Source organism: Macaca mulatta, chromosome 1 (genome assembly GCF_049350105.2).
Source record: "Macaca mulatta isolate MMU2019108-1 chromosome 1, T2T-MMU8v2.0, whole genome shotgun sequence".
NCBI classification, from domain to species: domain Eukaryota; kingdom Metazoa; phylum Chordata; class Mammalia; order Primates; family Cercopithecidae; genus Macaca; species Macaca mulatta.
In genome coordinates, this window is record NC_133406.1 from 112,915,579 (window position 1) to 112,936,450 (window position 20,872).

Consider the following 20,872-nt stretch of genomic DNA (forward strand, 5'->3'; position numbering starts at 1 on the left):
GACTCAAGCAGTCCTCCCGCCTTGGCCTCCCAGGTAGCTAGGACTACAGATATGCACCACCCCAAACAGTTAATGTATTATTTTTATAGAGACAGGGTCTCACTGTGTTGCCCAAGCTGGTCCCAAATTCCTGGCCTCAAGTGATCCTCCTGCCTTGGCCTTCCAAAGTGCAAGGATTACAGGTGTGAGCCACTGTACCCAGCCCCATTTTTTTTTTTTTCTTGAAATGGAGTCTCACTCTGTCACCCAGGCTGGAGTGCAGTGGCATGATCTCAGCTCACTGCAACCTCTGCCTTTCAGGTTCAAGCAATTCTCCTGCCTCAGCCTCCTGAGTAGCTGGGACTACAGGTACCCGCCACCACACCCAACTAATTTTTTTTTTTTTTTTTTGAGATGGAGTCTCGCACTGTTGCCCAGGCTGGAGTGCAGTGGCATGATCTCGGCTCACTGCAAGCTCCGCCTCCTGGGTTCACGCCATTCTCCTGCCTCAGCCTCTCAAGTTGCTGGGACTACAGGCGCCCGCCACCATGCCCGGCCAATTTTTTGTATTTTTAGTAGAGATGGGGTTTCACCGTGCTAGCCAGGCTGGTCTCGATCTCCTGACCTCATGATCCACCCGCCTCGGCCTCCCAAAGTGCTGAGATTACAGGCGTGAGCCACTGCACCCGGCCTAATTTTTTGTATTTTCAGTAGAGACAGGGTTTCACCATTATGGCCAGGCTGGTCTCGAACTCCTGACCTCAAGTGATCCGCCCACCTCAGCCTTCCAAAGTGGTGGGATTACAGGCATAAGCCACATCGCCCAGCCCCAGCCCCATTTTTAATATATGTTGCTGTTCTCTATAGGACTTAACAGTTTGTCATCACTCAGTGAACATTTATTATCTCGTAGGTATTATTGGACACCCAGAGATACATAACACATGATCCCTATCTTAAAGTATTTAAAGTCTAACTAGGAAGATATATTGACATGAAAAAAGTTAAATAACATTTTAAGAAAATGATATGTGAGATATTTTAAAGCCCTGAGAACTACTTGAATTGTACAGTAAGTGCTATTAGTAAAAGAGAAATCCGTGTGTATGGGACTCTCAGAGACTATTGTGAAAGAGGTGGGACCTTGAACAAGACTTTTGGAGGATGGAATAAAAGTAAGGCCCAAGGGTCAAATTTAGAGTGCTTCCTTATTTGGTAAATAAATTTTTATCAGAATACAGCTACTCCCATTCATTTACATATTGTCTGGGACTGCTTTCAAGCCACAGCTGCTGAGTTAGTAGTTACCACGGAGACTGTGTAGCCTGAATAAGTCTGAAATGTTTACTATCTAGCTCTTTACAGAAAGGTTTGCCAATCCTTGCTGTAGACAATGGGGAACCAACACAGGCTTTTAACAGGTCAATGGTATGGTAAGGTCTCTGTTCTGAAAGATACCTAATTATTTTTATAGTCAGGCAATAACAACCATGATACTAAAAAACAAAAGATACTTGCTGGTGCTATAGACTAGTAGATTAGAATGGATTGAAGGGAGAAAGTGAAGACAAAAACTTCAGTTAAGCTTGAACCGGTGAAATGGTATTGAGAATAGCCGGAAATGGACAAAATGAGAATCTTTTTCTTTTTTTTTTTTTTTTTTTTTTTTTTGAGACAGAGTCTCGCTCTGTCGCCCAGGCTGGAGTGCAGTGGCCGGATCTCAGCTCATTGCAAGCTCCGCCTCCTGGGTTTACGCCATTCTCCTGCCTCAGCCTCCCGAGTAGCTGGGACTACAGGCGCCCGCCACTTCGCCCGGCTAGTTTTTTGTATTTTTTTAGTACAGACGGGGTTTCACCGTGTTAGCCAGGATGGTCTCGATCTCCTGACCTCGTGATCCGCCCGTCTCGGCCTCCCAAAGTGCTGGGATTACAGGCTTGAGCCACCGCGCCCGACCAGTTTTTTGTATTTTTAGTAGAGACGGGGTTTCACCATGTTAGCCAGGATAAAATGAGAATCTTTTTCAACAGGTAAACTCAACCAGATTTGATGCCTACTTGAGCAGGGGAGAGTGAAACATTTAAAGCCACAGAGATGATGTGGAGGTTTCTCACTTTGCCAGCGGGGTGGATAGAAAATGCAAGAGGCTAGGAGTGGTGGCTCACACCTGTAATCCCAACACCTTTGGGAGGCCAAGGCAGGAGGATGGCTTGAAGCCAGGAGTTTGAGACCAGCCTGGACAACAAAGCAAGACCCCCATCTCTTAAAAAAAATAAATAACCAGGCGTAGTGGCACGTGCCTGTAGTCCTAGCTACTGAGACAGGAGGATCACTTGAGGCCAGGAGTTTGAGGTTGCAGTGAACTATGATCACACCTCTGCACTCTAGCCTAGGTAAGAGTGAGACCCTGTCTTTAAAAAAAGAAAAGAGGCCGGGTGTGGTGGCTCACGCCTGTAATCCCAGCACTTTGGGAGGCCGAGGCGGGCGGATCACGAGGTCAGGAGATCGAGACCATCCTGGCTAACATGGTGAAACCCCGTCTCTACTAAAAATACAAAAAATTAGCCAGGCGTGGTGGCAGGCGCCTGTAGTCCCAGCTACTTGGAGGCTGAGGCAGGAGAATGGCGTGAAGCCAGGAGGCGGAGCTTGCAGTGAGCCGAGATCGCCCCAATGCACTCCAGCCTGGGTGACAGAGTGAGACTCCGTCTCAAAAAAAAAAAAAAAAAAAAAAAGAAAAGAAAAGAAAAGTGAAAAAAGAAAAGAAAATCAAAAAAATGGAAAAGATGATGAATTTAGTTTTGGATACATTTAGTGTAATTCACCTATGGAGCATCCAAGTGGATGCTTTTAATTGGAAATAGGGGTCTGAAGTTCAACCGAAAGATTAGGGCTGGAGAGTTTGCATATGGTTAGTCACTGAAGCTTTGGGACTGGGTAAGGTTTCCCAGGAAGAACATATGGATCCTGTGTAACGTAAATATCACTTTAAGAAACATAGGCAGAGGAAGAGGAACTAGCAGAAGAAACACAGAAAGTGGCAAAAATGACAAAATAAAAGACATTTTATTTTATTTATTAATTTTTGAGATGGGATTTCTCTTGCCCAGGCTCAGTGCAGTGGCACGATCGTGGCCTACTCCAGCCTTGACCTCAAGCAATCCTCCCACCTCAGCCTTCCAAGTAGCTGGGACTACAGGCATGTACCACTATGCCTGGCTAATTTTTTTTTTTTTTTTTGAGACGGAGTCTTGGTCTGTTGCCCAGGCTGGAGTGCATTGGTGCGATCTCGGCTCATTGCAACCTCCACCTCCCGAGTTCAAGCAATTCTCCTGCCTCAGCCTCCCCAGTTGCTGGGATTATAGGTGCCTGCCACCATGCCCAGGTAATTTTTGTACTTTTAGTAGAGACGGGGTTTCACCATATTAGCCAGGGTGATCTTGAACTCCTGATTTCAGGTGATCCACCCGCCTCGGTCTCCCAAAGTGCTGGGATTACAGGTGTGAACCACCACACCCGGTCTAATTTTTTTTTTTGTTTTTGTAGAGATAGGGTCTCACTATGTTGCCCAGGCTGGTCTCAAATTCCAGGACTCAAGGGATCCTCCTGCCTTGGCCTCCCAAAGTGCTGGGATTACAGGCATGAGCCACCACACCCAACCAAAACATATTTTTAAAAGATATCAAGAAAGAGGAAGTGCTCTAAGTGAAAGGTCGGCAAACTTTTTCTGTAAAGGGCCAAATAGTAAATACATTAGTCTTGTTTTTTTTTTTTTTTGTCGTCGTCGTTTTTGAGATGGAGTCTGTCACCCAGGCTGGAGTGCAGTGGCACCATCTTGGCTCACTGCAAACTCCACCTCCCGGGTTCAATGGCGCCAACTTGGCCAACTGCAAGCTCTGCCTTCAGGGTTCACGCCATTCTCCTGCCTCAGCCTCCTGAGCCGCTGAGACTACAGGCACCTGCCACCATGCCCCACTAATTTTTTTGTATTTTTAGTAGGGATGGGGTTTCAGTGTTACCCAGGATGGTCTGGATCTCCTGACCTCCTGATCCGCCTGCCTTGGCCTCCCAAAGTGCTGGGATTACAGGTGTGAGCCACCGTGCCCAGCCTCTTTTTTTTTTTTTTTTGACATGGAGTTTTGCTCTGTTGTCCAGGCTGGAGTGCAGTGGTGAGATCTCAGCTCACTGCAACCTCCACCTCCCAGGTTCAAGCGATTCTTCTGTTTCAGCCTCCTGAGTAGCTAGGCACGTGCCACCATGCCTGGCTAATTTTTACAGGCACGTGCCACCATGCCTGGCTAATTTTTGTATTTTTAGTAGAGACGGGGTTTCACCATATTGGCCAGGCTGGTCTCGAACTCCTGACCTCGTGGTCTGCCTGCCTCGGCCTCCCAAAGTGCTGGGATTACAGGCGTGAGCCACCACGCCCAGCCTAATACATTAGTCTTTACAGGCCACATATAGTCACTATCTCATATTCTTTTTTGTGGTGGTGGTTGTTTTATTTTACAACTTTTAAAAATGTAAAAACTGTTCTTAGCTCATTGTACAAAAACAGGTTGTACACAGGCCATAGTTTGCCAGACCCCTCCTATATAGAGTTAGATGCTTTAAAGAGATCAATAAATTTAAAAATGTAGAGTGACATGTTTAGCACCTTGTGTGTGTGTATATAGAAGAGACCTGTATCATTACATTATGTATAATAGTGAATAACATATATATAATGTGTTTATATATGTTCATGTGTATGTAAATATTTAAGGAATGATTTCTTCTAAGTATTTTTCTTAACATTTTAAAATTATATATATATATATATATATATATATATATATTTTTTTTTTTTTTTTTTTTAAGACAGGGTTTCTCTCCCATCATCCAGGCTGGAGTGCAGTGGTACACTCTCAGCTCATTACAACCTCCATTTCCTGGGCTCAAGCAATCCTCCTGCCTCAGCCTCCCAAGTAGCTGAGACTACAGGCGTGCACCACCATGCCCAGCTAATTTTTGTATTTTTAATAGAGACAGGGTTTTACCATGTTGGCCAGGCTGGCCTCGCACTCCTGACCTCAGGTGATCCACCTGCTTCGATCCCCCAAAGTGCTGGGATTATAGCCATGAGCCACTGTGCCTGGCCTTTTTTTTTTTTTTTTTTTTTTTTTTTTCAGACAGGGTCTCACTCTGTTGCCCATGCTGGAGTGCAGTGGTGCAACCTCAGCTCACTGCAACCTATGCCTCCCGGTCTCATCCGATCCTCCCACCTGAGCTTTTCAAGTAGCTGGGACTACAGATGTATACCACCACACTCAGCTAATTTTTAAACTTTTTTTAGAGACAGGGTCTCCCTATATTGCCCAGGCTGGTATTGAACTCCTGGGCTCAAGCAATCTTCCTGCCTTGGCCTCCCAAAGTGCTGTAATTTTTAATCTTTAGGTGTACATGGTAGGTGTTTATATTTATGAGATACATGAGATATTTTGATATAGTCATACAATGCATAATAGTCACATCAGGGTAAACGGAGTATCCATCACATCACCTCAAGAATTTATCCTTTCTTTGTTACAAACATTCCAGTTATACTCTTATAGTTATTTTAGCAATTTTTTTTGGAGACAAGTTCTTGCTCTGTCACCCAGGCTTGAATGCAGTGGCAGGAACATGGCTCACTGCAGCCTTGGCCTCCGGGGCTCAAGCAGTCCTCCCACCTCAGCCTCCCAAAGTGTTAGGATTACAGGAGTGAGCAACCGTGTCTGGCCATTAATGATCTTTTAAAAAAATGTGTCGTTGAGGCCAGGCGCAGTGACTCACGCCTGTAATCCCAGCACTTTGAGAGACCGAGGCAGGCGGATCACAAGGTCAAGAGATCGAGACCATCCTGGCCAACATGGTGAAACTCCTTCTCTACTAAAAATACAAAACATTAGTCGGGTGTGGTGGTGCGCACCTGTAGTCTCAGCTACTCCGGAGGTTGAGGCAGGAGAATTGCTTGAACCTGGGAGTCAGAGGTGGCAGTGAGCTGAGGTCGCGCCATTGCACTCCAGCCTGGGCAACAGAGTGAGACTCCGTCTGAAAAAACAAAACAAAACAAAAAATACCGTGTTGTTGAGTCTGGTTTGCTAATATTTTGTGAAGAGTTTTTCTATCAATATTCATCAGGGATATTGGCCTGTAGTTTTTTTTGTTTGTTTGTTTTTTGATGTCTTTGTCTGGTGTTTGTATCAGGGTAATACTGGCCTCATAGAATGAGTTTGGAAGTATTCTCTTCTCCTCTATTTTTCAAAATACTTTGAGTAGGATTAGAATTAGTTCTTCTTTAAATGTTTGGTAAAATTTAGCCGTGAATTCATCAAGTCCTGGGCTTTGCTTTGCTGGGAGACTTTTATTACAGCTTCGATCTCATTACTTGTTATTAGTCTTTTCAGGCTTTGGATTTCTTCATAGTTCAATCTTGGTAGGTTGTGTATGTCTAGGAATTTATCCATTTCTTCTAGGTTTTCCAATTTATTGGCGTATAATTGCTCATAGTAGCCCCTAATGATCCTTTGAATTTCTGTGGTATTGGTTGTAATATCTGCTTTTTCATCTCAGATTTTACTTTTATTAATTATTATTTGCTTATTTTATTTATTTATCTAATTTTTGAGACTGAGTCTCACTCTATCGCCCAGGCTGGAATGCAGTGGTGCAATCTCGGCTCACTGCAACCTCTGCCTCCCGGGTTCAAGTGATTCTTATACCTCAGCCTCCTGAGTAGCTGGGATTGTAGATGCCTGCCACCACACCTGGCTACTTTTTGTATTTTGAATAGAGATGGGTTTTCACCATGTTGGCCAGGCTAGTCTCAAACTCCTAACCTCAGGTGATCTCTCGGCCTCAGCCTCCCAAAGTGCTGGGATTACAGGCATGAGCCACCACACCCAGCCAGATTTTACTTATTTGAGTCATCTTTTTTTTTTTTTTTTTTGGTCTGGCTAAAGGTTTGTCGATTTTGTTTATCTTTGCAAAAAACCAACTCTTAATTTTGTTGATCTTTTGTATTTTTTAAAATTTCATGTATTTCTGCTCTGATCTTTATTATTTCTTCTACTAATTTTGGCTTTGGTTTGCTCTTGCTTTTGTAGTTGGTTTTTTTTTTTTTTTTTTTTTTTTTTTTCAGGCAAGGTCTTGCTCTTTTGCCCAGGCTAGAGTGCAGTGGCGAGATCACAGCTCACTGCAGCCACTACCTCCTAGGCCCAAGTGATCTTCCTGCCTCAGCCTCCCAAGTAGCTGGGAATACAGGTGAACACCACCATGCCCCCCTAATTTTTGTGTTTTTTGTAGAGACAAGGTTTCACCATATTGTTCAGGCAGATCTTGAACTCCTGGGCTCAAGCAATCCACCTGCCTCAGCCTCCAAAAGTATTGGGATTACAGGCATGAACCACTGTGTCCAGCCAACTTTTCCAGTTCTTCAAGATACTTTGCCCAGGTGTGGTGGCTCACACCTGTAATCCCAGCACCTTGGGAGGCCAAGGCAGGTGGATCACAAGGTCAAGAGATTGAGACCATCCTGACCAACATGGTGAAACCTTGTCTCTACTAAAAATACAAAAATTAGCCAGGCATGGTGGCGCGCGCCTGTAATCCCAGCTACTCAGGAGGCTGAGGCAGGAGAATTGCTTGAACCCAGGGGGCGGAGGTTGCAGTGAGCTGAGATTGCACCACAGCACTCCGGCCTGGCAATAGAACAAGACCGCGTCAAAAAAAAGAAAAAGAAAAAGAAACAACAACAACAACAACAACAACAACAACATTAGGTTGTTTTTTTCAAGTTTTTCTACTTTTTTTTTTTTTGAGACAGAGTTTTGCTTGTTTCCCAGGCTGGAGTACAGTGGTGTGATCTCGGCTCATTGCAACCTCTGCCTCCTGGGTTCAAGTGATTCTCCAGCCTCAGCCTCCTGAGTAACTGGGATTACAGGTGCGCGCTTCCACGCCCTGCTAATTTTTTGTATTTTTGTTAGAGACAGGGTTTCATCATGTTGGCCAGGCTGGTCTGAAACTCCTGACCTCAGGTGATCCACCTGCCTCGGCCTCCCAAGGTGCAGGGATTACCGGTGTGAGCTACCGTGCCCAGCCTCTACTTTTTTGATGTAGGCATTCATTACTATAAACTTTCCTCTTAGTACTGCTTTCACTGTATTTCATAGGTTTTGTTATGTTGTGTTTTCATTTTCATTTTTTTAAAGAAATTTTAAAATCTCCTTAATTTCTTCATTGATATGCTAGTCATTCAGGAGCAAGTTAATTTCCATGTGTTTGTATAGTTTCCAAAATTCCTCTTGTTACTGATTTCTAGTTTTAGTCCACTAAGTCAGAGAGGATATTTGACATAGTTTCAATTTTTTTGAATTTTTGAAGAATTGTTTTGTGGTCTAACGTAGTCTATTCTTGAATATGATCAAGAATACTCATTCTTGCTGAGGAGATGAATGTGTATTCTGCAGCCATTGAATGAAAAGTTCTGTAAATATCTATTAGATCCTTTTGGTCTACATTGTAGAGTAAGTTTGATGTTTCTTTGTTGATTATCTGTCTGGAAAATCTGTTCAATGCTGCAAGTAAGGTGTTGAAGTCTCTAGCTATTAATGTAGTGGGGTCTATTGCTCTCTTAAGCTCTAATATTTGCCTTATACATCTGGGTCCTCCAGTATTGGGTGTATATATATTTATAAATGTTATATCCTCTTGCTGAACTGACCCCTTTATCATTACATAATGGCCTTCTTTTTTCCCTTTTTATAGTTTGTCCTGAAATCTATTTTGTCTGATATAAGGATAGCTATTCTTGCTCTTTTTTGGTTTCCATTGGCATGGAATCTTTTTCCATCTCTTTATTTTCAGTCTACGTGTGTCTTTATAGGGGAAGTATGTTTCTTGTAGAAAACACATCATTGGGTTTTTGTTTTTGTTTTTGTTTTTGAGATGCAGTTTCACTCTTGTTGCCCAGGCTGGAGTGCAATGGTGTGATCTCAGCTCACCGCAACCTCTGCCTCCCAGGTTCAAGCAATTCTCCTGCTTCAGCCTCCCGAGTAGCTGAGATTACAGGCATGTGCTACCGTGCCCAGCTAATTTTGTATTTTTAGTAGAGACCGGGTTTCTCCATGTTGGTCAGGCTGGTCTTGAAATCCCAGCCTCAGGGGATCCACCCGCCTTGGCCTCCCAAAGTGCTGGGATTATAGGCATGAGCCACTGCACTCAGCCTTTTAAAAAAAAATCTATTCAGTCACTCTGTCTTTTTTGATTGGAGAGTTTAGTCCATTTACATTCAACATTATTATTGATAAATAAGAACTTACTCCTGCCATTTTTAATTTGTTTTCTGGTTGTTTTGTGGTCTTCTCTTCCTTCTGTCCTTCCTTCCTGCCTTCCTTTTTGTGAAGGTGATTTTCTCCGGTGGTATGTTTTAATTTCTTGTGTTTTATTTTTGTCAGGTTACCATAAGGCTTGCAAATAAAATCTTATAACTCATTATTTTAAACTGATGATGTCTTAACACTGATTGCGTAAACAAACTAACAAATTAACAAAGAGAAAACTAATCAAAACTCTAGGCTGGGTGCAGTGGCTCATGCCTGTAATCCCAGCACTTTGGGATGCCAAGGTGGATGGATGACCTTAGGTCACCTAAGGTCAGGAGTTTGAGACCAGCCTGGCCAACATGGTGAAACCCTGTCTCTACTAAAAATATAAAAAATAGCCGGGCATGGTGGTGCATGCCTTTGATCCCAGCTACTCATGAGGCTGAGGCAGGAGAATTGCTTGAACCTGTGAGGTGGAGGTTGCAGTGAGCTGAGATTACACCACTGCACTCCAGCTTGAGTGACAGAGCAAGACTCCATCTCAAAGCAGAAACAAAAACAAAAAGTTCTACATTTTAATTTCATTCCCTTGCTTTTTAATTTTGTGTTGTTTCTATTTATATCTTATACTGTCTATGTCTTGAATAGCTGTTGTAGTTATTCCTTTTCATAGGTTCTTTTAGTCTTTCTACTCAAGGTATCAGTAGTTTAAATCTCTCTCTTTACCTCCTCTTTAAAGCCAGTAGCTCTTAGATTTGCCATTTTGTGGCCATTTTCTAGATCTTCATTCTTTTCTATTATTTTTTTCTTTACTCTCCCCTAACTGTATTTTCTTTCTTTTCTATTTTTTTGAGGCAACATCTCACTCTATCACCCAGGCTGGAGTGCAGTGGCATGATCTCCGCTCACAGCAACCTCCACCTCCTAGGTTCAAGCGATTTTCACGTCTCAGCCTCCCGAGTAGCTGTGTGCGCCACCATGCCCAGCTTATTCTTTCTATTTTTAGTAGAGACAGGCTTTCACTGTGTTGGCCAGGCTGGTCTCAAACTCCTGGCCTCAAGTAAGCCACCCACCTTGGCCTCCCAAAGTGCTGAGATTACAAGTGTGAGCCATTGCATTTGGACCATGACTATATTTTATTTTCTTTTTTTTTTTTTTGAGACAGAGTCTCGCTCTGTCGCCCAGGCTGGAGTGCAGTGGCCGGATCTAGGCTCCCTGCAAGCTCCGCCTCCCGGGCTCATGCCATTCTCCTGCCTCAGCCTCCCGAGTAGCTGGGACTACAGGCGCCGAGACTATATTTTCAAATAACCTGTCCTCAAGCTCACTGATTCTTTCTTTTGCTTCATCAGTTCTGCTGTTGAGAGACTGTGATGCATTCTTTAGTATGTTAATTGAATTTTTCAGCTCCAGGATTTCTGCTTTTTAAAATTATTTCAATATCTTTGTTATATTTGGCTGATAGGATTCTGAAATCCTTCTCTTAAATTTCATTGAACTTCTGCAAAACAGCTGTTTTGAACTCTTTGTCTGTAAGGTCATATAGCTCTGTCACTCCAGGATTTGTCACTGGTGCCTTATTTAGTTCATTTGGTGAGGGCATGTTTTCCTGTGTGGTCTTGATCTTTGTGGATGTTCACTGATGTCTAGGCATTGAAAAGTTAGGTATTAATTGTAGTCTTTGAACAATGTACTTGTTTGTACCCATCCTTCTTGGGAAGGCTTTCCAAGTATTCAAAGAGAATTGAGTGTTGTGATCTGTCTTTGGTCATGGAGAACATATCTGCATTGGGGGACACCCCAAGCCCAGTAACGCGGTGACTCTTGCAGACTTGTGGAGGTACTGCTTTGGTGGTCTTGGGTAAGATCTGGGAGAATTCCCTGGCTTACCAGGCAGACTCTTGTTCCTTCTCTTTCTTTTGCCCAAACAGTCTCTCTCTCTCCTTGCTAAGCTGTCTGGAGGTGGGGGTGGGGTTACACAAGCCCCTCTGTGGCCACCACCACTAGGACTGCACTGGGTCAGACCCAAAGCTAGCACAGCACTGGGTCCTGCCCAAGTCTTTCAGTGACCACTGCCTGGTTACTGCCAGTGTTCACTCAAGGCCCAAGGACTGTACAGTTAGTGGGTAGCAAATTCAGCCAGGCTTGTGGCCTTCCTTTCAGGGTGGGAAGCTCCTCACCAGCCCGGGGCAGGTCCAGAAATTCTATCCAGGAACCAGGGCCTGGAGTCAGGAACCTTAGAAATCTACCTGATGCTCTATTCTACTGAGACCAAGCTGGCACCCAAGCTGCAAGATAAAGCCCTTCTCTATTTATTTATTTATTTATTTATTTATTTATTTATTTATTTTTCTGGAATGTAGTCTCACTCTGTCACCCAGGCTGGAGTGCAGTGGCATGATCTCAGCTCACTGCAACCTCCGCCTCCTGGTTCAAGTGATTCATTCCCCTGCCTCAGCCTCCTGAGTAGCTGGGAGTACAGGCATGCACCACCGTACCTGGGTAATTTTTGTATTTTTAGTAGGGATGGGGTTTCACCATATTGGTCAGGCTGGTCTTGAACACCTGGCCTCAAGTGATCCACCCACCTCAGCCTCCCAAAGTGTTGGGATTACAGGCGTAAGCCGCCGCACCTGGCCCCCTTCTCATTCTTGCCTCTCCTTTGTTCAAACTGAAGGAGTCTCTCCTTGTGGGCACCACTGCCCCAGGCCCATGGCAAATACTGCCTGGCTACTACTAATGTTCATTCGAGGTCCAAAGATTCTTCAGTCAGCTTGTGAATGCTGCCAGGCCTGGGTCTCTCCCTTCAGTGAAGTGGACTCCCCTCTGGCCTAGGGCAAGTCCAAAAATGCCATCCAGGAGCCAAGACCTGAAACTGGGGACTCCTGAAGCCCACTCGGTGCTCTACCTCACTATGGTTGAGCTGGTACCCAAGACAAAGTCCCCTTTACTTTTCCGTTTCCTTTTCTTAAGCAGAAGAAGTCTCTGCTCATGGTCATCACAGCTGGGAATGTAGTGGGTCACACCTGAAGCCAGCATGGCACTGGGTGTCACCTGAGGCCTGCATCAAATACTACCTGGCAGCCACCAAATGTTTAATCAAGGCCCAAGGGCTATTTTTTTTTTTTTTTAACGGATTTTTGCTCTGTTGCCTAGGCTGGAGTGCAGTGGTGTGATCTAGGCTCACTGCAACCTCCACCTCCCGGGTTCAAGTGATTCTCATGCCTCAGCCTCCTGACAGCTGGCATTACAGGCGCCTGCCACCATGCCCAGCTAATTTTTGTATTTTTAGTAGAGACAGGGTTTTGCCATGTTGGCCAGGCTGGTTTTGAACTCCTGACCTCAGGTGATTCGTCCACCTTGGCCTCCCAAAGTGCTGGGATTACGTGCATGAGCCACCGCACCCAGCCAAGGCCCAAGGGCTCTTTAATCAGCAGATGATGAATCCTACCAGGACAGTGTCCTTCCTTTCAAGATAGCAGGTTCCCTTCTGCCCCAGGGTATGTATAGAAATTTTTTAGGGAGTTAGTGTCTGAAATGGGGGCCTTGTGACTCTGCCTGATGCCCTGTTGTGACTGAGCTATTATCTGAGTTGCAAAACAAAGTCCTTTTTACTCTCGCCTCTCCTCAAGCAGGAAGAAGGAGTAACTCCCCCAGAGTTATGAGCTGTGCTGCCTGGGATGTGGGGAGGAGTAGTACAAGCACTCTCTTGGCCACCCCAGCAGGTATCTCACTAGGTCATATGCATCCCAGGTCCACTGGTTTCAAGCCTAGCACAGCACCAGAACTTGCCCAGGAATTGCAGTCTTTGTGGCCTAAACTGCCTTTCGAGTTTATTTAGGATCCCAGAGTGCTTTAGCCCACAGTGTCGGGGCTAGCTGGAACTCAGGTTCAGACCACTGTGATGGGCAATTCATTCCCTTTGGCTAGCGCTGGTCTAAATGCTTCTTCCACAGGCACTGACTGAATTCTGCCCTGTGTGGCTTTCCACTGTAGTAGGCAGCACTGAGTTCCAAATCTGTGCACCTGGGGGAGTGCAGTGATTGTGGAATGCAGAGTCCCACATCCCACAATCACTGCACTCCCCCAGGTGCACAGATTCTCTCTGCACCACGTGGCTGCTGCCACTGCCTGGGAATGGAAGAGAGTGATGTTGGCAATTCTAGACTCTTTTCTTCCCTCTTCAGTGGCTCTTTCCTTGATGTGATGTTAAAACCAGGTACTGTGATTGCTCACCTGATTTTTGATTCTTATGAAGGTGCTTTCTTGTATGGATAGTCATTCAATTTGGTGTTCCTGCAGGGGGGACTGGAGGGTTCTATTTGGCCATCTTGCTTCTCCTCCTCCTAAGACTTTTTTAACATAACTTTCTTGAAAGATGAATTTTTCCCCTCCAGATACATGTCCTGAAACTGAACAAAATGGAACTGTTACCATTTCATGCTGATGTGGAGATTGGCCAGATTATAGAAATCCCCATTGCAATGTATCACATAAATAAAGAGACCAAAGAAGTCATGGCATTCACAGACTGCTCTCATTTATCCTTGGATCTGAACATGGATAAACAAGGAGTCTTTACTCTGCTCAAAGAAGGTAAAAGTAGCCTTTTTTAAACCTTCTCCATCCTTTCTCTTTATTTATTTATCTTTAACTCTGCCACTGTGACAGATTACTTTCTTTGTCTTTAAGGAAGCAATCAACAATTCAGAAACTACCAATTGTAGTCTAAATTCACATATTATTTTCCTTTATAATACTTTATTTTGTCAAATGTCTTGTAGTAAGTGTTATACTCCTCATTTTACAGATGTAGAAACACAGGCACAGAAATTGAACAACATTGTGGCTGGACAATATCAGTTTTTTGTTTTTTTATTTTTGTTTTTTGAGACAGTGTCTGGCGTTTGTCACCTAGGCTGGAGTACAGTGGCATGATCTCGGCTCACTGCAACCTCCACCTCCCGGGTTCAAGTGATTTTCCTGCCTCAGCCTCCCAAGTACGTGGGATTACAGACGCCCACCATCATGCCTGGCTAATTTTTGTATTTTTAGTAAATACGGGGTTTCGCCATGTTGGCCAGGCTGGTCTTGAACTCCTGACCTCAGGTGATCTGCCCACCTTGGCCTCCCAAAGTGCTGGGATTACAGGCATGAGCCACTGTGCCTGGCCAGTTTTTATTTATTTATTAATTTATTATTATTATTTATTTATTTATTTATTTATTTTTTTTTTTTTGGAGACGGAGTCTCGCTCTGTCGCCCAGGCTGGAGTGCAGTGGCCGGATCTCAGCTCACTGCAAGCTCCGCCTCCCGGGTCTACGCCATTCTCCTGCCTCAGCCTCCCGAGTAGCTGGGACTACAGGCGCCCGCCACCTCGCCCGGCTAGTTTTTTGTATTTTTTAGTAGAGACGGGGTTTCACTGTGTTAGCCAGGATGGTCTCGATCTCCTGACCTCGTGATCCGCCCGTCTCGGCCTCCCAAAGTGCTGGGATTACAGGCTTGAGCCACCGCGCCCGGCCTATTATTATTATTATTAGAGACAGGTTCTCACCGTGTCACCCAGGCTGGAGTGCAGTGGTGCAATCATAGAACATTGTAACCTTGAACTCCTGGGCCCAAGCTACGCTGCTCTCTCAGCCTCCCATGTAGCTTGGATTACAAGTGCAAGGTCAATATCAGATTTTAGTTCACAGTAAGGTTTTCCATTTCTAGCCTCAAGCTCTTTTCTTCTTTCTTTCCCTAATATATATATCGTATGTCTTTCTTTTTTTTTTTTTTTTTTTTTTGAGACGGAGTCTCGCTCTGTTGCCCAGGCTGGAGTGCAGTGGCACGATCTCGGCTCACTGCAAGCTCCGCCTCCCGGGTTCACGCCATTCTCCTGCCTCAGCCTCCCGAGTAGCTGGGACTATAGGCGCCCACAACCGCGCCCGGCTAATTTTTTGTATTTTTAGTAGAGACGGGGTTTCACTGTGGTCTCGATCTCCTGACCTTGTGATCCGCCCGCCTCGGCCTCCCAAAGTGCTGGGATTACAGGCGTGAGCCACCGCGCCCGGCCTTATCATATGTCTTTCTAAGAGGAATGTAGAGCCATTTAATATATGCATACATTCAATTTATTGAAAAAGGATAAAATAGCTCTTTCTAGTAAAACAGAAAATATGAATAAAGGTCAACATCCTTTCCTGCTATTGAACTTCATATTCGATCCTGATCCCCATTGCTTTTTCATCAATATAATGACAGTAGTAGCATCTAAGATTTGCTCAGCATTTACTCTTTGCCAAGCTCTGTTCTGAATAATTTTTATACCTTAACTGTTTAATTCTTACGTCTGTAAGCTTGGTATCAAATTGGACTTTTGCTTTGCCCTTGTTCATTATACTACATGCATACATATGTACATACCCTTACTCCTGGGTTCAAGTGATCTTTCCCCTCTTCTCAGAGTATTTTAATTTTTAGCCCCTTATTTCCCATGTAGGACAACAAAATCCTCCCGACTGTTCTTACCTCTGATCATCATGGTTATCAGATGGATCTTTATGAACTCAACTTTGGTCTTACTTTTTCTGCTCAAAAATCTTGAGAGACTTCTCATTGTCAGTGGAATGGAGTCAAAATCCTTTTAGTTTGATATTCAAGACCCCTCTACAATATAACCCAACCTAGTTTTCATGATTTCATACTTTTGCTTCATATATGGTTCTAGCTAAATCAACTATGTTATGTATTTATTTTTATTTATTTTTTGTTTTGTTTTGTTTTGTTTTTTGAGATGGAATCTCAGTCTGTCACTCAGGCTGGAGTGCAGTGGTGTAATCTCCGCTCACTGCAACGTCCACCTCCAAGGTTCAAGGGATTCTTGTCCCTCAGCCTCCTGAGTAGCTGAGACTATATGCACGTGCCACCACACCTGGCTAATTTTTGAATGTTTAGTACAGACAGGGTTTCACCATGTTGGCCAGGCTGGTCTCGAACTCCTGACCTCAAGTGATCTGCCCATCTCAGCCTCCCAAAGTGCTGGGATTACAGGCATGAGCCACTATGCCTGGCTAAATCAACTACTTTAAATTCTCTAATATATATCTCTCATATTCTCATTTATATCTCATTTGTATTTCTTTGTTCATTCTGTTTTCTCAGCCTGAGATACTTTAAACTTTCCTCGATCTCTCCAGCTTGAAATAATCTTTCTATTTTCTAGACTTCTATAATACTTATCACTTTCTATTAATGTTTTAAGTGACTTATTTACATTTTCACTTTCCCCTTGAAACTATAAATGCTTCAAGTCAGGATCTTTGCTCATATATATATATTCCCACTGTACATACAACTGTGTCTTATATATGTCTCTCAATAGAACAGATATCAACTTGATATAAAGGGCTTAATTGATAATGTAAGAGATCAAGATGGGTTTTGTTTGTTTGTATGTTTGTTTGTTTTTAACAGTCTTACTCTGTCACCCAGGCTGGAGTGCAATGGCATGTTTTGGCTCACTGCAACCTCCGCCTCTGGGGTTCAAGTAATTCTCCCTGCCTCAACCTCCCTAGTAGCTGGGATTACAGGCATGCGCCACCACGCCCGGCTAATTTTGTATTTTTAGTAGAGATGGGGTTTCTCCATGTTGGTCAGGCTGGTCTTGAACTCCTAAGCTCAGGTGATCCACCCGCCTCGGCCTTCCAAAGTGCTGGTATTGCAGGCGTGAGCCACTGTGCCTGGCCCAAGATGGTATTTTTAATGTATTAAAATTCTTATATTTTTGTAGCTTAATTTCCTTTAAAACTAACTGGTTGTGGCTGGGTGCGGTGGCTCATGCCTGTAATCCCAGCATTTTGGGAGGCTGAGGTAGGTGGATCACAAGGTCAGGAGTTTGAGACCAGCCTGGCCAACACAGTGAAACCCTATCTCTACTAAAAATACAAAAAATTAACCAGGCATGGTGGTGGGTGCCTGTAATCCCAGCTACTTAGGAGTCTGAGGCAAGAGAATCGCTTGAAGCTGGGAGGCAGAGGTTGCAGTGAACTGAGATTGTGCCATTGCACTCCAGCCTGGGCAGCAAGAGTGAGACTCCATCTCAAAAAAAAAAAAAAAGAAAACTAACTGCTTGTTACCCCACTGAAATCATATTTGTTTTGTTTTGTTTTTTTAGGTAAGGTGTTACTCTGTGGCCCAGGCTGGAGTGTAGTGGTACAATCACGACTCACTGCAGCCTCAACCTCCTGGGCTCAAGCGATCCTCCTTCCTTAGCCTCCTGGGTAACTGGGACTACAGGTGCACACCACCGTGCCTGGCTAATTTTTTAAATATTTTGTAGAGACAGGGTTTCACCATGTGTTTCAGGCTGAGCTCAAGCAATCTGCTTGCCTCGGCCTCCCAAAGTGCTGGGATTACAAGCCTGAGCCACCACGCCCTGCCAAAAATCATGGTTTTTGATTCACAGGTATTCAAAGACCTGGACCAATGCATTGTTCCAGTACACATATCGCAGCTAAATCTCTCGGCCATACTCTGGTAACAGTAAGTGTGAGTGAATGTGACAAGTACTTGGAGAGCAGTGCTACATTTGCTGCTTATGAACCCCTAAAGGTAAGATATTTCATGGTAAGGAACTGGCATTTCTTTTAATGGACTCAACTATGTCCGCTTATGGGCTTGCTAGTTATCTGTGGTCTCTACTAAGGATCAATGACATTTATGTTCTCTTTACTTGCCACTCTTTTGTTTTTAGATCTGCAGCTGTCTCCTCAAACCTAAGTCTCCAGGGAGTTTACTGCCTCACAGGAATATCTTTAAGTTGTATCAGAAAGTTTTAGATATTTCCCTTTCTTCTTTTTTACTGAGGTATAAAATATGTACAGAAAAGTTCATAAAGTACGCTCATCTTAAGTTGTTATCTGAATTTTTACATGCACATATATCTCTGTAAATACCAAAATTAGTATATTAGCATACTCCCTTTTGAAGAACTCTGAAAGATAATTTCTGTCCTATGGAAGGAAGTCAATCATCTTTTACCCTATCTACTTACAGATTTTAAGCACAGAAGCCGTTATATTGAGCCCTAAGGACTGGTTCATTATAATGGAGATAGTATGATAAGTGGTTCTGATGGCAGCGGCAGCCTGTCTGGAGCAGCTGCTGCCCTCACGCCATCTGTAGCAGGGAGATGCAGCTGGGGCTGCACACTCCATGGAGCCGTTTGGAGCCGACACCAAGTGGGAGCCCCGGGAGCCCCACTCCTTCTGAGTTGGTGGGGCAGGAGCTCCCTGGGTGCAGCTTTGGCTGCCCAAGTCATGGCTGCGGACCCAGGCCTCCTGCTCCACTGAGCAGGCAGGAGATGCACCCCTGCCCCAGCCCCACCACCTCCTTGCCATGCAACTGCAGCCACCCAAATGGCAGCTGCAGACCCAGGCATCCTTGTACTCTTGGGGGCCCAGGAAGGCCCCTTCTGCGTGCTCCCGCTGCCTGGCTTCTCCCTGCTGTCAGCACCAACTGTGATCTCAGAACAAAGTTGGGCCAATCCTGGGTGCTGTCACAGTCTGGCCAGATGAGCACATGCTTGGGGCAATTTTGACATGGCAGGCCCCTGCTGCCTTGGCCCCCTCCAGACTTTGGGCACCAACAAGCGTAGGAGGGAAGCCAAGGGAGAGCTGAGGGCAGCTCAGCACTGGCCTGCAGGTGCCCCTTGGCACCTACAGCCTGGGTGCCATGAACAGCAGTAGGAGGCAGACAGGTTCCTGGGCAGAAGGTGCAGTCCCTGGTGAGGCCCTACCTTCAGACCAGGCAGGGCCTGAACACTGGGGTCCAGGCTGCCAGTCCCGCAGACCAGAGTGGGAACTTGTGATGCCTTTTCTGGGCCCACCCGTGGCTGCCCATGGACCAATCAGTGTAGACTTCCTCCCCTTTGATGCCCATAAAAGCTCCAGGCTCAGCCAGAGCTGGGCAGATGTTGGACAACCAGCTGCAGAGAGGAGCTACCAACTCCAGGGCCTCCTCTCTTCTGAGAGTTGCAGACACTGGGATGACCAGCAGCAGAGAGGTAGTGCCCACTCCAGGGCCTCCTCTGAGCTATTCTGTTACTCAGTAAATCTCTTCTTCACCTGGCTCACCCTCCACTTGTTCTGCGTACCTTATTCTTCCTGGATGCAGGACAAGAACTTGGGACCTGCCCAATGGCAGGGCTGAAAGAGCTATAACACAAACAGGGCTGAAACATGCCCCTTGCTCACCACATTGTGGGTGAAGAGAAGAACTGCGACTCTTCAGGGAGCCGAGACCTGGGAGCTCCCCAAGCCAGGGCTGTGACTCCCACTTTGGGGCCCTGTGGTTCCTGGAGTCTCCAAGCTTCCAGGCACCACTGTGTTCCCCAGTGGCATCGTGGAAGCTGCTTGCAATGCACCTGATCTAGCCACAGGCTTGCAGAGAGCCAGTGCCCATGCCAGCACCTGGAGCTACCTGTCCCACTACAGCAACTGGTGTGCCTGACTGTGTGCAGTGGCTGGACCCCATGCTCACTCACTCACACACCTGTTGCCATTCCATGCCTGGCTCACCCTTGGCAGGTGTGAGATCCAGGCTGGTAGCATGAACCAAGCACAGCCTGCCAGGCCGAGTGGATGGAACAAGCCCTGTGGGCCCAAACAAAACTTGGGCAAAAGTGCCACCAGCCACAGAGGTTTCCAGCCGGAAAAGCGACACCCCAAGGATCTTGCAACGATTCAGAATAAAAGTAGATAGAGACTGGCATGCTTTCTACATCCTATTGGATTCCAGCAGGAGCTAAAATTGGTATCTACAAGTTCTTGCTGATAGATACTGACAAATCCTGACTCAATGCCTCTTGGAATAAGGAGCATCCACAGGGAAAAATATTAACACTAATGAAAGAAGTAAAGTAAAGTAAAAGAAAAAAGATAAATTAATCATTCAAATCTCCATTTTAAGTTGGCCTCATTGTACATTGTGTAGCATATATATTAAATATAGGTTCAAGTATGTTTCACTAGTTCGCTTGGTGGGTGAGTCCTCCTTCTTGCCTCATTAAATGCAAGTGCTTGGCTGTGGCTCACTGTAAAGTTCCATTAGGTTTTTTCTCACTTTTATCATTGTCCTTAGGCTTATTTTATATGTATTGAGTGTCCACAAATAGATCTCCCCTGAATGAAAGTTGTCCTTAAAGGATAGGAAGTAAGATGATGATTTTCTTTTTTACCTAGTATATTAGTCATGTGTCTTTCCCCTTGCCTGATGAAAAAAAAATTGTTTAAAAATATGTATGTTCTACCCTTGTTATCATTACTGTGTTTCAGTACATGGTACAGTTCTCAATTTGTCCTTTTACATTATCAGCTCAATTCAGTTCGTCTGGTTATTTTTGGACTATACATCTAAGAAAAAGGAATCATTTCGGTTTTGCTTTTCCAGAAAAGCCATCTATGAGACCTCTGTGTTTATTTTTTCTATTCATTTCTTCTGTCAAAAACTTTTTTTTTTCTTTTCTTTTCTTTTCTTTTTTTTTTTTTTTTTTTTTTTTTTGAGACAGAGTCTCA

At 44.7% G+C, this 20,872-nt stretch overlaps 1 protein-coding gene across 2 annotated transcripts in view; it reads left to right on the forward strand.

Annotated features, from left to right (window-relative positions):
- Positions 1-20,872, forward strand: part of NUP210L (nucleoporin 210 like) — a 165,932-nt gene that overhangs the window by 35,869 nt on the left and 109,191 nt on the right. For both annotated transcript variants that reach the window (XM_015109770.3, XM_077945448.1), the window contains exons 13-14: positions 13,712-13,910; positions 17,764-17,909. In XM_015109770.3, coding sequence (XP_014965256.3) covers positions 13,712-13,910; positions 17,764-17,909 — 345 coding nt within the window. The remainder of the gene's footprint in view (positions 1-13,711; positions 13,911-17,763; positions 17,910-20,872) is intronic.